Here is a 17,600-nt window from a genome sequence, read left to right as displayed (position 1 = left end):
CGAACTGATTGTTTCCAATCCATGATAACGAGTTGTAAAAACTTGATGTGGAAAAAGCAGCAATCTGAGAACGGCGCTAGTTTTGTGATTGGAAACGTACTTCTGTCAGAATCAGGTCAACAAGAACTCAGAATCATAAAAGTCAAGCGTTGTGAAGAAATCCCAGCGTAATGAATTGTTTCGCGCATAGCAAGGAATGTTATGATTCAAGAAACAGGAGAAACAGGCAAAACCAAAAAGCTGAGACCATTCAAAAGGATCATTCAGTTGACCGGAAGGTTAATATCGATTTTAATCCGAATAGCGATTTCTTAAGTTTTCACTAATTGGAATTTTTTTTTTCAAAATGAAGTGAAAACGTGACACAAGATAGGAAGCAATGTAAAGTCACTTGAAAACGCTGCAATGATCAGGAAATTTTTGAATCGATAGCGAAAACAAAAACAAAACAAGAGTCCGGAGAAAAAAAAGGTCAATCTGGTGAAAAATGAGCGCATAAACATTGCGTGACGACCACCACCACGGACTGTACACGGCGGTCGGGGAGGGAGGGAAGGGGCTACTAATGGTGTTCGTGTGTACGTGTACACATCTAATTTGACGACAATTCACGGATTTTCCGAGAAATTAAAATATGAACAAAAAACGAATGACTTGAATAGAATTGAAAAAGTGGAGAATAATAAAAGAAAATTATGATGTGACTAGACGCTTTTGACAAAAAATTAGAGTTTTGCATGCAAAAATGAAATGTTCTGGCAAATTTTACATCGATATTAACAATTTCTATAGTTTTTGAGAAGGTGTGCGTCGAGGGTAAAAATTTTACAATCCAGAGATTAGCTTCGAGGTGTAGAGAAGCGGTAACATAAGAAAACAACACATTTTTAAATAATGAATTAGCGAAACGGTTATACGAATAGGAAAATAAAAACATCAAGATTCCCCTGAATGAAGTTGCATCGTATGAAAGAAAGAGTAGCCCCGAGACCATGCAAGTGATTTTATGGCTGAAACAAGCAGGGTAAGTTAAGAATGGTCTGAAAAAATTATTCTGAAATTTTTGAAGTGCCCTCGACACTTCCAACCGAGTTATGAGCTCTCACAGTTCTGCTCTGATTTAACACAGGAAGTATAATTTTCTTGCTCACAAACAGTTCCCAAAATATATCTGACCTCTAGTTTCTACATTTTCGAATAGGTCAGCTTGCCGAGGGAATGTGCGCTGGGATGAAGGGTTCAGCTCAAAAACCACTCTAGTTTGCACTGCAATGGGACAATTTGAGGAAGAAATTTATTTGTCGGTATGTAACTTGCTAGGGAGTGTCCTTACAAAAAAGTTGTCAACTACAAAAATAAAGCTGAATCTTCGTTTTGTTTATATTTACATAGTTCACTTGGTGGAACAATCAGTGATACCGCAAAACCCTCTCAAAATTGATTATCTTCAACGGAAAAATGAAAAAAAAATTTGCGAGTTCGTCACGCCGGGAGTGAAACATCTGGCCAAGAAGTACAACGTCTCACGCAGGTCAGAGGTAGCGTCGAATACTCTCTGTGACCGGGCGGCTTTAGCATTGGTTTAGCAGACCATAGTAAAGTAATCAGAGACACCCATCCCGCTCAAAACAGCACCAAAACCTGCCTCAGTCCTCCGCACTCGGCCTCTGCAACTGTTACGGTAGATTCAGTAGCACGTCGAGAGAGGCGATCTAATCCCGGAGTTATGGATGTCTACCAATCAAAAAGGACAAAGTTAACCCGGCCAAAAACCAGAAAAACCGATCTAAGAATATGCACTTTTAACTGCAGGTCTGTCGCCACAGACAACAGACTTGCAGAACTACTCGAAGAGACAAATCACATTAAATACGACATTATTGGTCTCTCAGAAACAAAAAGATCCGCAGAAGTGCATATGACAAATCGGGACGGAACCGGCGTAATACTTGGAAAACGCAACGACTCTTCTGTATCTGGCGGTGTAGGATTTATAATTAATAAATCCCTTATGCCAAAAATAAAAGAGATAAAGATAGTAAATCATCGTATCGGATATCTTACACTACAAGTGAACAAGAATCAGTACACTATCATACAAGGCTATGCACCCACCGCCGATTACGAAGAAGAAGACCACTCAAATTTCTATGAAAATCTAGAAGACGTGTACAAGTCATGCAAGAGCAGATATAAAATGGTCATAGGAGACTTTAATGCCAGAATCGGTGAAAGGAAAGGAAACGAAGTATTCATTGGCCCACACTCCATGGAAAACAGAAACGACAGTGGAGAGAGACTTGCCACGTTCTGCGAGGTCAATAGAGTATTCCACATGAATTCGCAGTTCATAAAGCCGACTCATCGACGATGGACCTACATCAGTCCCGACAAACAACACAGGCACGAGTTGGACCACATCCTTGCCAACGGAAAATACATCACCGACGTCTCAGTTGTTCCTTCATTCACAAACGGCAGCGATCACCGTATGCTTCGAGCAAATGTCCACATAAACGCAAAACAAGCCAAGTTCGAACAAGTGAAAAGAAGGAAGCCGCCTAGAAGAGTCCTAGACCCGACTGCAGCGTTACTCGCAACAGAAAATCTTGACTCTTGCGAAGATCAAGATATCGATAAAGAGTACGACACTCTTGTACATGCTCTAAAGAAAGCGCAGGACGCTGCAGTGACTATTCCAACCAATCACTCTAGAAATAGACTGAAGGACAGTACGCGACTGCTACTGACGAAAAGGAGATTCACAGACAGATCAGACCCCAACTTCAAGACCCTGTCTAAAGAGTGCCGACAAGCGGTAAAGAGAGACCATGAAAACTTCGCGAAGGATAGACTTCTAAATGCAGCAAACCAGAGAAAGAGTCTGAGAAAGGTCGCAAGAGACATCAATGAATATCAATCATACATTCCATGTCTGTTATCAGGAGAGACAGGAGAAAAGCTCACTTCAAGAGAGAAAATGGAAATCGAAGTCAGACGCTTCTACTCAAACCTGTTTGCAACCAAACAGTCAAAAGCGACAACCATCATTCCTCAACAAACAAAAGCACTACCTCCATTCCTTCCAGAAGAAATCCAACACTCCCTGAACTCATTCCAAAACGGTAAAGCAGCGGGAGAAGACAAGCTATCAGCAGACTTCCTGAAAAGTTGTCACTCCTCCGTTCACAAACTTCTAGCGAACAAATTCTCACGGTACCTTCAAGAAGGAAAAGTTCCAACAAAGTGGAAATCGTCAAAAACAACTCTAATATTCAAAAAAGGAGACAAAGAAAATCTAGAAAATTATCGTCCGATCTGCCTGCTTCCTATACTTTATAAAGTCTTCACGAAATGCATTCTGAATAGAATCCGGAAGTCACTGGAAGAAGCACAACCGGTCGAACAAGCAGGATTTAGAAGATCCTTCTCGACGATTGACCACATCCATTCAGTGCAAAGACTGCTGGAAGTCGGTCGAGAATACCAAATACCAATCACAATGGTATTTATCGACTTCAAAAAGGCATTCGACACGATCGAACCCACTGCTTTATGGGAAAGCCTGAAGACTCAAGGGATAGACTCTGGATACATAAAACTCCTAAAAGAGTGTTACAACGATTGCTCCACCACAATCACACCTTTCTATAACCCAGTCAATATCCCCATTACCAGAGGTGTCAGACAAGGTGACCCCATTTCACCAAACCTTTTCTCTGCCTGTCTCGAATCGGCCTTCCGTCGAATGTCATGGCCACATATAAAAGAAGACAAAGATGACTACGACAACTCCCCTGGTATCAGAATTAACGGCAGAAACCTAACACATCTACGATTCGCCGACGATATCATTCTCATCTCGAAAACTCCACAAATAGCGGAAAAAATGCTACAAGAGCTGGTAAACAGTTGTGAAACAGTCGGTCTAGAAATAAACGCGAGTAAAACAAAAGTGCTGAGGAACAAATTTGCGTCAAGTCACCAAATACATATCAGAAAAAACAACACCATGTCAGCAATTGAAGATGTTGAGGAATACGTATACTTGGGGAGACTGCTCAATACAAAAAACGATCTAGAGCCAGAAATTCACAGAAGACGACGATCGGCATGGGCTGCACTCAACAATATAAAAAACACAACAAATGCCCTGACGTGTCCGAAAATCCGAGCGCAACTTTTCGACTCCATTGTTCTCCCCGCACTGACATATGGATCAGAAACATGGACTTTCACTAAAGCTCTATCCGAAAGAGTAAGAATAACACATGCTGCACTTGAACGTAAACTCGTCGGAATTACCCTCACGGAACAACGAGAGAAAAACCTCCACCGAGAAGATATAAGGAAAATATCCCAAGTGAAAGACCCTCTGGTCTTCATAACGAAACGAAAGTTAAGTTGGGCTGGCCACGTGATGAGAAGAAACGATAATCGGTGGACAACGTTACTTCAAGAATGGATACCCAGAAATGAGAAAAGGCCAGTAGGAAGACCACCAATGCGATGGGCCGACTCCCTGAAGAAAGAAATCTCAGTGCGACAAGGAACTCAATTGATCGAACCTTGGAGCACAATCGCCAAAGATCGGAAAAAATGGATAGCTGTGATCCGCGCCCACACCAACTGAGCGAAGAACGGATCGACTAAGTAAGTAAGTAAGAGCATATATGAGACGAACTGATTGTTTCCAATCCATGATAACGAGTTGTAAAAACTTGATGTGGAAAAAGCAGCAATCTGAGAACGGCGCTAGTTTTGTGATTGGAAACGTACTTCTGTCAGAATCAGGTCAACAAGAACTCAGAATCATAAAAGTCAAGCGTTGTGAAGAAATCCCAGCGTAATGAATTGTTTCGCGCATAGCAAGGAATGTTATGATTCAAGAAACAGGAGAAACAGGCAAAACCAAAAAGCTGAGACCATTCAAAAGGATCATTCAGTTGACCGGAAGGTTAATATCGATTTTAATCCGAATAGCGATTTCTTAAGTTTTCACTAATTGGAATTTTTTTTTTCAAAATGAAGTGAAAACGTGACACAAGATAGGAAGCAATGTAAAGTCACTTGAAAACGCTGCAATGATCAGGAAATTTTTGAATCGATAGCGAAAACAAAAACAAAACAAGAGTCCGGAGAAAAAAAAGGTCAATCTGGTGAAAAATGAGCGCATAAACATTGCGTGACGACCACCACCACGGACTGTACACGGCGGTCGGGGAGGGAGGGAAGGGGCTACTAATGGTGTTCGTGTGTACGTGTACACATCTAATTTGACGACAATTCACGGATTTTCCGAGAAATTAAAATATGAACAAAAAACGAATGACTTGAATAGAATTGAAAAAGTGGAGAATAATAAAAGAAAATTATGATGTGACTAGACGCTTTTGACAAAAAATTAGAGTTTTGCATGCAAAAATGAAATGTTCTGGCAAATTTTACATCGATATTAACAATTTCTATAGTTTTTGAGAAGGTGTGCGTCGAGGGTAAAAATTTTACAATCCAGAGATTAGCTTCGAGGTGTAGAGAAGCGGTAACATAAGAAAACAACACATTTTTAAATAATGAATTAGCGAAACGGTTATACGAATAGGAAAATAAAAACATCAAGATTCCCCTGAATGAAGTTGCATCGTATGAAAGAAAGAGTAGCCCCGAGACCATGCAAGTGATTTTATGGCTGAAACAAGCAGGGTAAGTTAAGAATGGTCTGAAAAAATTATTCTGAAATTTTTGAAGTGCCCTCGACACTTCCAACCGAGTTATGAGCTCTCACAGTTCTGCTCTGATTTAACACAGGAAGTATAATTTTCTTGCTCACAAACAGTTCCCAAAATATATCTGACCTCTAGTTTCTACATTTTCGAATAGGTCAGCTTGCCGAGGGAATGTGCGCTGGGATGAAGGGTTCAGCTCAAAAACCACTCTAGTTTGCACTGCAATGGGACAATTTGAGGAAGAAATTTATTTGTCGGTATGTAACTTGCTAGGGAGTGTCCTTACAAAAAAGTTGTCAACTACAAAAATAAAGCTGAATCTTCGTTTTGTTTATATTTACATAGTTCACTTGGTGGAACAATCAGTGATACCGCAAAACCCTCTCAAAATTGATTATCTTCAACGGAAAAATGAAAAAAAAAATTAGCAAACGCAAAAAGTATAATCTATAATTGTTCTTCTTTTCATGTGCGAAAATCAAAACAATAATTGAGTCCTCAGCTCCCCACGGCCAAAAATTTTCTAGGAATATTTAAATAGTGAAGAATCTTAATCGCCGATACACCAGTCGATTATTTCTTGTTATGATTTATGATTTTTTTCAATCTCTCCTGGTTTTCCATTTTTGTCGGTAAAAAATTTCAACTCAAAATAAAAGAAAAAACTCGATTTTATTTAAAGCAAGCGGGGATAAATAATCTAGATGGGAACTGAACATTTGACAGTTTCAGAAGAGAATCCAAAAGAAGTATCGACTCGGGAATATGAACAAATGGCATCAGTACGACAAAATGTGAAACAATAATAAATTCTGTACACTTTACGGTGGGAATGAGCAGAGAAAGCTTGGGTGAGGGGACAAAAAGAACCGTGAACAAGTGATTTCACGGTATTGAGAAGCGAGAGAAAGGGGGGGGAACTTATAAACACTTAATAATATAAGTTAATATACTATTACATACCGAAACGGCGGAGGGGAGGGAAAGATTATCAAAACAAAACTATACATTTTTAGGGGAATTTTACTATAAATCAGGATAGCATTATTAAAATTTTCAGGAGAATGTTACTATTAATCGGGTGAAGTTTATTTATTATTCTGTCCACTTATGACGATTAGATCGGCCAGAGGTTCTTGGCGAGGCAGCACGTGTTGTGGATAGTCTTCCCGACTGGCGTCTGAAATATTTAGTAATTGTAGAGCTAGGTCACATCAGGGATTTCAACTCACCTGCATCATTGGCTCATCAAGTTTCCGGTGTTTCAGTCCATAGATGACCTCGATAGAATTTGTGAAACGCTCGAGTTCCTTGGTGAACCGGAGGAAGAAATAATGAATGGACTGCTCACCAGTAACCAGGCAGAAAGCTGGCGCACAGTTAGCAGTGAAACTGCCTTTATATTTCGATGGGTAGACAACAATGACTTGTTGGAAAGAGTCACCGGGGATCTCATTGAGGAGGCGCAAGAATCCGTCGGCCCAGAATGTTTCTCCTTCCTGAACAACTGCAATGCTACCCTCAAGGAGTACGGTAAGGCACGGAGTCATGTTTTCTGGTGTCGCCTTGTTCTCCATGACATGTCCCAACACTGTCATCCACTCGGCGTAGTCTTTTTGACAGCTTGACTCAAATTCGAAATGGCCTTCAGGGCCTCTCAACTGGAAAGTGACGCGCCCGGTGCTATACATGGTCGCTGTGCTGAAAGAAAATAGAATGAATTGATATTTGCTTCGGCTCATCGACTTTTGATCTCTGTCGGTGGGAAAAGTCGCCGGTAGGCAAACTTGAAAAGACAAGTATAAGTGAATGTCAATGTATTTTTATCTAGTGATCTGACCGCCAGATGACGGTAGATGCTACTATAACATTTCAAATGCTTACCTCAAGTTAATCACGACATCCTCCCTCTGGCAGTTGGAGTCGAGAAAAACATGGAGACTGTTCCTAACTATGACACAGTATCTCTCATCGGCTATCTGTGATCTCCTCATTCCTACTCCAGCAATAGTCTTGAATAGGTATCCAGATTTAGTAGTCATCGACGGCACACGCTCAGCATACGACTGCTCGTACCAGAAGCATAGAGCGGCCGAACAAATGTCAATGGCTCTGGAGAGCAGCTTCTTCAGATTTGGCTGAAGCATGCGCATGTATCCTATCTTACTGTCCACCATGATGCGCTCGGTGAGAAGAGGATTACTTTGCTCAATGATATTGCCAAGCGTGTTGATAAAACTTGCGCCACACTCCAATCCAGCCAACGCGGCGGTGTACGTGAAGACCGTTTTGTCATCTCTCTCCACGTTCTCAATGAAATGGCTGAAACCATTTTCGTTGGCTTCCAACACGAATGAGAGGTTGTCAATACCAACCTGAAATAGAATTTTCAGCTTAAGATATTTTTTCGTTGTTTCATGTAGACATACCTTGATAGCCTTGATACGGTCATGAGCCATACGAATCATTGGGATGAAGAATCCCTCCGATGACAAGTTAGTTGTCGTTCCCGGAGATCCGAGATGTGTCTTGTGGCGAAAATCGAACACGTACGAGTTGTAGTTCGTCATGACGAAAAAGCGGAGCTTGATGCAGTCGGAATGAAACTTTTCGAGCACTTTGAAGCACGTGATGATCTTTTCCGACGACTTCTCAAAAACGTTGATAGCGAGGTGAAGAGCGTCTCTTTGGCTCATTCTGGAAGATATTAAGGTTACATTTTTTTTTCATTTAGGAAAACTTACTGAAACTCTCCATCGGCAAGATTGCACTCTGGCATCTCTGGCTCTTCTTGCTTAACGCGAACGAAACTCTGCTTGATTGTATCAGTGTTGAGACGGTGATTACGGGTACGGACAAGTTCATCGAGAAGAATATCTTGTTCAATTGCTTGGGTAAGGAGGCTTGACACCTCAGTTGAGATCCTATTTGGCACTACCTCCTGGGAAGCTTCCTTCCCGGTGAGCTTGCGCTGACGAGCAGCAGCACGTGAAGAGTCCTGCACAACACATGGTTCAACGACAGCAGATGGAAGTGGCTCTTGACGGAGCTGGCGGGAAGTCTGAAACAAGATAATCATGATTAGGGAACAGAGCTGAAAGAGTTCTTACTTTGAAGGCAAATTGGACAGTGCTGAGTCTCTCCATAAGCTCGGTGACAGCCTCCACGAGTCCATCGTTGCGGAGACACGAGTTTATGTGGTAAAACTGGTGCATATCAATCCTGGAATGTTTTATATTTTGTAGGTTTCAAAATCCTTTTTTCAACTCACTTGCTGATCTGTTTGGTGAGAGCGAAAAGTAAGAAGTAGAGAGTTCCCTTGTTGAACGACGTCTTCAACCACTCGATTGACAATACGCGGTCATTGGCATTGGGACACTCAAAAATTATCATTCTTTGCTCGACACATGGCAGGAATTGGCTGATGAATCTCCAGTAGGTTCCATCGGCGGTGAGCAGTCTGGAAAATCAATAGAATTAGTTGGGAGGCATGATTAATGCAGGTACTAACCCATACGAGAAGAAAGTGTCCACGAAATTGAACAACTTGCGGCCGTCCGCATTGTCCGTGTCGACAATATCCGTTTCGCGGAGAATCTGAAGAATTTTTTTTAAATATTAGATTTTATTGCAACAACTAAAGAAATTACAAGAAAAATTAGGCAAACTCACTTTATGCACAAGTCTTTCTATCAAATTCTGAAATTCTCCGTGTTGGTCTCTGGTGTAATGAGCTTCTTCCGTCTTCTCTACCGCAACCGACGATTTTGCACGTTTCGAATCAGTATTCTCCACCATCGTCGAGGCTCTCTTCAATTCCTTCACAACGGCGGCAATCGGAGAGTTTTGATTTTTGATTTTGACGAGCCGAGGGGAGTTCGCCGGCACCCACTCATCGAATCGTTTATTCCAGTTCAAGTAATGAATTTTGACCGACGGAACTCCTTTAACATTCTTGATGTCGGTGATTTTGGCTTCATATTGAGTACCCAAGCTCCGACGGCACGACATTGTGACTGGACCCTTTTCCTGCTTCTCCCAGAAGACGCTCACATTCTCGCCAATAGTGAAATCGGACATCTGAAAAAAACACCAATAAAATCGCTTGAAGAAAAAATGAATTAAAGTGTGTGAAAAGAATAAAATTTTAATTAGAATACACTGAATTGAGATAATAACTATGGACTTTCAGAACGAAAAATAAGAACTCAATCACTAAAACAAAAAAAGAAGAGAAAAAAGGTCCGCCGGGGGCATCAACACATTGCGGGCGGAGAACACGCAACGGTGCGGTGAGGATGAGGCGAACAGTGTGTACAGACTGTCGTGGGGAGGACACCCACTGGTTGCACCAAAACTGACGACAAATTGCGGACTTTTAGGCGAAAAGGAACACTACACGTCTTACTATCTATGTCGTGAAGCAAAAATAGAGCAAATGAGCATCCGAAATAAATAATAAATGAGGGCTGACTGGTATTTTAACGAAATTTCATTTTTGAGTAGAAAAATGTTACCTTATAGTGAACTTCACCTGGTTTTGAATATTTGTTCAGTTATAAACAATTACTGTAAAAAAGAGTAACAAAAACAACAAAAATAAAACAAAAAAGGGTTTCGGTTTAAATACGAAACATACTAAAAAAATGCTTTGGATTTTTACACTGCTAACAAGCTGTTCTGACTATACTTGTCAAGGGCCGGGGTTTTTTTTAAAGTTGTGATCCGGCGCGGCCCGTTTGGGATCGTCTTTTTGAGGAAATTTGTTTCCCTGATTTTTCAAGTTCGATTAAAGGCGTACTGAATGTGAGGTCAACTCTGATTTTTTAGAATAATGCTTGAGTGTCTGTGAGTTCATTTTCATATTGAAAGAATTATTTTATTCGGTCTGAAACCCGGCGGTGAGAGTGATCACCGCTGAGTTTGGGCATTTCGGTGGCCTAAAAATTCTCGACTTCGTGCATTTTTTCGATTTTTACGACAATATTCGCTGTTATTTGTTATTTTCGTTGAATGAATTTGCTAGAAAGCGACAAGAATTAATAGGAATACTACAAAAATGATAGAAACAAACGATGAAAACCTGAAAAAATATGTTCTAAGGGAAATTCCTAGAACATTCCACGGCCGCAGAAATCCCCAAACAGTTTTGCCGCTTATTCTCAGCGGGTTTCCGACCAAATATAATTCTTTCAATATGATAATGAACTCACGGAAAGACATACATTGTTCGATGAAAAAAATCGCCGGAGCGCTGTAAAATTCTGTCATTCTTTCGAGAAGGAAAATAAACTATCACGAAGAAAATATAAAAAACGAGTAAAATAGGAAACTTTGCCGCCTGAAAAATTGAAAACTTCAAAAAACTATTTTCAAAAATCTCATGTCCCGAAAAAAACCGTCCCGTTATTAGACCAGTATGGTTCTGGCAGATATAGCGCTGAAGTAGTTTAAAAATGTTGCAGAAAAGATGAGTTTCACCCACCATCTCAATTTCAATTTTTTTATCAACTGTCTTTTTTTTCCCATTAGTAACTCTTTTCAGAATTTTTTTCGGTTTTTCGAACGAAATAAAAATTCGAAAAACATTTTATCTACATTTGTTCTGTATGTTTCATACATTTACTTTGTGGGACAATCAGTGATACCGTAATACATTTTCAATATCGGTAATTTTAAACTGAAAACGGCCAACGTTGTTAAAATCAAGGCTATTAGAGTATGTAAAATGGTTGTTTTGGGTGGTCAACTTAGAACTGATTCAAAATAAAAACAAATTGTCAAATATTAACACACGCCACTATATAATCCAAACTGTTTCGTATTATTGCTTCAACGCATGGTTTTGATACAGTATGCAACATTGTACACAGTGTATTATCAACATGATATTCAGAATCCGGCATTTTCTCATTTCACCATCATCCTTTAATGTGTTACTGAACTGTACTGTACATTGCTTCTTGAATGTGTCCTCTTAATTTTAGGTCTCCAGTTTCATGTCCCCTTGCATAATCCATCTATCTCTTTATTCTTTCAATCCGCGCTTCGAGTTTTTCTCATTTCCCTTCACAAATGGGAAACGGCTCACCTCTTCTCAAAATCATGACGCAGTCTCTTTCTCTTTGTAGGCTTTTTTACACTCTTTTTGTGTCTTCTGCTGCTCTGCAGCGGTACGAGCTCGTGCCGGCTGGCACCGGCTCACGGCTCCGCCAGCGCTCCAAAGGGCCTTATTTCCACGATGATGTCTGCGTCTTCTTAGTAACACATAGTGTCTCGGTTGTGTTGATCTCTTTCTCCGCTATACTTTGTTAAAGCGCGTGATAGGAAAAATGGGATCAACGCTGCTGATGTAAAGAAGAGCCTACAAAACGGCAAGAATTGAAAAAAGTAGTACGAAAACCCGGAAATAGCCTTTGAGAGGTTGGTCAGGAGAGATGAATGCTAGTGATAATCCTGAATACATCATGGGAAATGAAAATGGAGAGAAAGGAAATACTTATATTCGTAAAAGATGAAACAAGGGCACAAAAGATTTGGGGTGGTCAGACTGAATTTGAAACTCGATTGGTTTACTGCATTTTTTCAGACAGACTTGATAAGTCCAATAAGTTTTATTGAAAAAAGTGATTTATAGTTTTCAATTAGTTCATTAAGTAACATAGTCAATATCACTGTTTGCCAGTTCAATTCTTCCCACTTATTCACGGTCCAATGATCTACAGGTTGAAATGGATAGTGTAGAATGCACAATAAGTTCAATCTTTTCAATTGCCCATGTGAGAGAATAAATGTTCCTTGTGGTTACGATATTCCGGTGCTTCGGAAATCGCTGGAGTAACGATCCCGGACTCTTGTTGCTAACCTGTGGCCTACATGGATGTTTTCTGAAGTTTGTTCCTATTTTTTCTGATGACAGCCTCCAATACCTTGAAAACGTCCCGACAGTGTTTTTTGAGATAAGTTATTTGATAAAAACCATCGGCTTTTATTTCAATTATGGTTTCTTACTGTAGTGATCAAACTCTATATCTTCTCCTTCGACATTTTGATAATGCTTTCAAAGCATCAACCACCACATTCCCCCAACCCACGCAAAATACAAATTATTCCTTTTCCATTTTTCTTTCATCCAAACCAAACCACTAATTGTCTCCGAAATTTCTCTAAACTTCAAAACAAAAATTTATTTTGTGATCAAATCAGGAGCACAAACAGAAAAATTTCATGCTGTCTGTGAAGTCATGCGTACCTCTGATTCATCACCTTCTTACGGCTACATATCAAAAAGTACAACATTTTCTCAGCCTTTGATTGAGATTTTCCCAACGCCCTTTCTGCCTTTTTTTCTTTTGCACGCTCAATTTCTTTTCTGTTTTTTTAGTTGTTGGATACGCATTTATTCGACTTATTTGACAGATTCGGTCAACTACCGAAGTCGAGCACGAAAGGACCGATGACCAAGAGTCCAATTCACGAACCAGATAACAAGTTGGGAGAGTCAAATGACGATTCTGGTCAAGTAAGAATATTTCCTTAACTTTTCTACAATAGGCATAAAATGTTAGAGTATGTTTTTAGATTCCATCACTCATCAACAAGGGTGCAAGTGACAACCAACCATCAAAATCTGTTGAAGAAACGAACGATCTCAAAAAGAACCCACAGCCAAAGTACATTGCTCACCTAGCCGACGAAAACTTGGATATGGAAGAACCGACTGATGAATCTGATCAAGAGAGTTCTGAGGTATGTTGCTCAGGTGGCTTTTCAGTTGAAAAATTTGAATAATCTTTTTAGACCAATGGCAGCGAAGTGATTGATTTGTCCTCGGATGAGGAAGTGATCATCGACGAGACTGATTGAGTTTTACCAATGCGATTTTCTCTCTGTAATGTTTTCCTATTCAAGTTTTCCGCAATTTTTCTCTCGCTTTTTTTCCTGCTGGCTGTTTTTAAATTTTACATCACTATTCAAAAAACTACTAGCTTTCATTGTTTTCAGCGAACAATTATCATCTTTTAGAGTGTGTCACAAGGTCTCCTAGATATACCTAGACATTTGTTTTTGTAGTTGAAAATTTTTTCATGAAAAACTCATTGAAAAGATCCAGATTATCAAAATAAGTTTCCCTATTAATCGTCATTATAGTCGATTAAAGAGCAGTATAAATTGATACAACTCTCAAAAGTAAACCTTTAGGTACATTTTCACAAAAATCAGCATTTTCAAACACGTTTTGGCGCCAAGAACCCTCTACCAAGTTGGTAACTTTTCACCGAAAACCCAGTTCAATCACCGTTAGACCAAAATCGTGTTCATCCAGATTTCATTTGTCTCTCAAATCATTTCCCCGTCCCTATCCGCTCCTATCCGTCCTTCTCTCAGCACGTATCCGTTTTAATTATCAAAATATGAATCCGATGACATAATAGTCTCTTCATCTGTAATACGAATTTTGTGCTCATACTTATTATTTTAATTTTTCTAACTGTCACAATAAACAAAATTTTTTATTAAGCTTTTTCTCATAAGGGTTTTTACTAACTCGAATCTTTGGGAAAAAAACGGAACTAAATATGATATTACGACGTGATGCTTGTTTACTGTTAAACTTTCGAACTAATGTAGACAAGCGAAAACATGAAATTATGTGTAGTTACTCGTGGTCATTCTCCTGATTATCGTTGATAATGCTCTCATTCATGAGAAAAAGCAGGTTTAATATCAAAACCAGGTTGATCTGAAATACTCTGTCATCAATTGTAAACAGGAACCGGAGGTTTGAGATACTGAAATAAATATAACCAGACATTTCAAAAATTCAGACAACCCGACCACATATCTGTCATTTTCTTTTCAATAATGTTTAGCTTTTAGTCATAAAAGTTTATAGTCTTCAAGCGATTCTAATTGTAAGTTATTTTTGATTGCTCCCACTTGAAAATATTATTGTTGAGATAGCGTTTATAAAACATTTCCCGTAGGGATTTTTTCAAGACCTTTGTTTGTAAGATTTCCATCGGAGTACGTTTATTCTTAATTATTTATAGTCTGAATGTTAGCTTATGGATTTCAAAGTTTGCTTGAGGCAGTCAGATAAGTTAAATCTAATTTTTGATTAGGCAGAAGCTAGCAAACTATATTAGGGGAAACTTTGAGAGTCCTAATGGTTTGTGTGAAATTTCTGCGCGGAAACAAATTGTATTCGAAAAAATAATCACAGAAAAAATCACAAGGGTAATAAACATTATTCACAAATCAATCTTTTGCGATGAGATTATGATGAGCGGAGTGTTCCACGAACAACAAGAAATCCGGGATTTTCTGAAAATGCAATATTTTATTTATTGATCCTTTGAAAGTATGTCACTAACCTCTCCGCATATCTGACACACGAACTCTTTTTCTGTTTCATCCGACGATGCAGATGCAGAAGTCGTCGCGGAATCAGATGACTCTGGCGGACTCACTGGAGGCATATGGAACGCACAGTGTGCACGAACTTGTCTGTCAGTTGTCATAAATTGACTGCATACTGGACAATAAATCCTTTCATTTCTAGAGTGTTTGATGCAGTGCTTCATAAAAGTATTCTTATTAATCAGCAGCTCTTGGCACCCCGCACACTTCTCAGCATATCGAATTTTGCAATGCATTTGGAGCTTGTGACTTTCCAGTTTGTCTTCACCAAGCAGCATGTCCCCACAAATAGAACATTGAATCTTGCGTAACTTGCGTGGAGGTTTGGGAGCTGGTAGAATAGGGCTGACAGTCACAAGCGGCTCGAGAACCCTGAAAAGTGAATTTGTCTTATAAGGGAAGTCTCTGGAGACGCGGCTTTCAAATTAATAAAAACATTCGGTCATAGGTACTTTTGACTACGGGGAGTCCATTTCTGCACTCAAAACCGGCCGAGTTATGAGCTCTCAAACTTTTCGTGTGGTTAAGATTTTTCATATATCATTTCTAAAAAAATTGTTAATGTATTTCTTATGGAAAGCCATCTTTCATCAGAATGTAAGATTTTGAAAGTGCAGATAGCTTTTAGACTATGAGATAATAATTTTTGCACTTTTAACACATTAGTGCACTTACTCAAGATGCGCCAGTTGAACATGATGGACCAAGTTCTGTTGATTTGAAAATTTGGCTCTGCACAAGACGCATTCTAGCGTGTCTGTTTTTTTACAGTGGTTTTCGGCATGTGTCTGAATTTGTACAAATACGAATACGTATAATATATGAAAAGAAAAATATGAAAAACATGAAAAATTACCTGAAAATCAGACTTGTTCGCGCCCTCAAAGTCACATGATGCACATTTAAATTTCTTGTGAATCTCGATGAAGTGGTTGGAAAATTCTTCATCAGTGGAGTACACTGCATTACATGCGGCGCATATGAGTTGAACCGTTTTGATTTGAAAATGATCAAAGGTGAGATGCTCCATGTGACACTGAAATAAAGGCAGTTAAGAGGTGAGAAGTTTATCAAACCATGAAAACACCTTTTTGGTTCTCCACGTAGTGTCTTGTGAGCAAATTGGGCATTGAAAGAATTCAGGTGAGGTTTCGCATAAACTGGGGCTATGTGATTTCATATGAGTCGCAAACTGTGCAAAGTTCGCGAATGTCTTTCCACACGCCTGACATGTAGACTGCTGATCGAAATGGAAGGCTGACTGGAACAAATCTATTGATATTTGAGAATATTTGAGAACGGAATCTGAAGTTTATATCTCATAATTCATAGTTTTCCAGGCAAAATAGGAAGCGAGCATGCATGTGAAACAGCAGCCAGTTTGTTTTTCTAAGCGACCAAAAGCCCACAAGAATTGGTAATGGGAAATCAGTGGTGCCTTTTTCAATTCCACTTGCAGGATTTGTCAAAAATAAGGCCAGCCTGGCCCGGTCGGCCCGGATTCAAAAATGGGTGCTCATTTTTTTACAACAGCTTTGAAAATTTTCTAATATTCAGAGTAAAAGTTCTTAAATTATCATATACTGTCGCTTTTTAATTGATTTTTCAATTTTTTGTCAAAAACTAAACTTTTTTCAAAATAATTCGAGAATTCAAATTTTTTCAAAACATGTTTCAAAACAGGCCGGGCCGGGCCGAAAATTTTTTGGATTTCGGTTCGGACCGGCTCGCCCAGTGACAAGTCTGCTGGAGTTCTTTACCTCTTTCAGGTCAAAATGATCATTGAGTGTGTGCATTTGGAGGTGCTTGATTGATGAGCATACAGTAGAGCAATATCCACATGGGATTCCTTGACTTTCTGGTTTGGATCTATAAAATTAATTGATAAGACAAAATAATAATATTCATAGACTCACGGCTGTGGTGTTGAATGTGCACTACCCTCCATATCATCAGTCGGATCTTGTTTGATTTTTGAACTTTTCTTCGGGCTGTGATTGTTATTTTACTTGTAAAAAAATGTGTCAAAACAAACTAACCGTTCCATTTTTCTTCGATCACACACCAACTCGAATTTAAGCAAATTTAAACAAAGTACTTTTTAATAATAGCTCAAGAGAAAAAAGAGCGCGGAGTCTTGGTGTAGCGTAATGGAAGAAAATGAAGCAAAATCAGAGGCTCGTGATGGGCTCAGGAGACAAGCACGCATCGTTGCTATGAGCTACAATTCCCAGCTGAGCAACTGAGTAACTATAGTATGAGCTAAAAGTACACCTTTTTCCTTTTCTGCGTCTAGTACACTTTCTACCTGATCATTGTGAGAAGGCTTTCGTAGAGAGCGAATAATTACAACGTGAAATGACAAGTTGAAAACTGCGCATAATAATTTTGTCATTAACATCACAAATATGTCAAAATGCACGAATAGAAAATTGGGTTATTAATTTGAGG

The 17,600-nt window shown here is 39.3% G+C and overlaps 3 protein-coding genes across 3 annotated transcripts; 1 reads left to right on the top strand and 2 right to left on the bottom strand.

Annotated features, from left to right (window-relative positions):
- Positions 1 to 6,843: 6,843 nt before the first annotated feature.
- On the bottom strand, positions 6,844 to 9,806 carry GCK72_026014 (uncharacterized protein; the record flags this gene model as incomplete). The annotated part of the gene is made up of 9 exons (XM_003101982.2): positions 6,844 to 6,906; positions 6,959 to 7,427; positions 7,611 to 8,101; positions 8,156 to 8,423; positions 8,471 to 8,787; positions 8,837 to 8,948; positions 8,998 to 9,186; positions 9,238 to 9,323; positions 9,399 to 9,806. 9 exons carry the CDS (start codon positions 9,804 to 9,806, stop codon positions 6,844 to 6,846), a joined length of 2,403 nt encoding a protein of 800 aa, XP_003102030.2.
- Positions 9,807 to 13,182: 3,376 nt separating this feature from the next.
- On the top strand, positions 13,183 to 13,592 carry GCK72_026013 (uncharacterized protein; the record flags this gene model as incomplete). The annotated part of the gene is made up of 3 exons (XM_003102021.1): positions 13,183 to 13,248; positions 13,308 to 13,475; positions 13,527 to 13,592. 3 exons carry the CDS (start codon positions 13,183 to 13,185, stop codon positions 13,590 to 13,592), a joined length of 300 nt encoding a protein of 99 aa, XP_003102069.1.
- A 1,395-nt stretch (positions 13,593 to 14,987) lies between these two features.
- On the bottom strand, positions 14,988 to 17,196 carry GCK72_026012 (uncharacterized protein; the record flags this gene model as incomplete). Its single annotated transcript, XM_053736609.1, has 8 exons — positions 14,988 to 15,053; positions 15,104 to 15,521; positions 15,825 to 15,937; positions 16,006 to 16,185; positions 16,237 to 16,410; positions 16,910 to 17,018; positions 17,066 to 17,140; positions 17,189 to 17,196. 8 exons carry the CDS (start codon positions 17,194 to 17,196, stop codon positions 14,988 to 14,990), a joined length of 1,143 nt encoding a protein of 380 aa, XP_053580175.1.
- Positions 17,197 to 17,600: the final 404 nt, after the last annotated feature.

Source organism: Caenorhabditis remanei, chromosome X (genome assembly GCF_010183535.1).
Source record: "Caenorhabditis remanei strain PX506 chromosome X, whole genome shotgun sequence".
NCBI lineage: Eukaryota > Metazoa > Nematoda > Chromadorea > Rhabditida > Rhabditidae > Caenorhabditis > Caenorhabditis remanei.
This window is presented reverse-complemented; position numbering and strand designations above follow the sequence as displayed.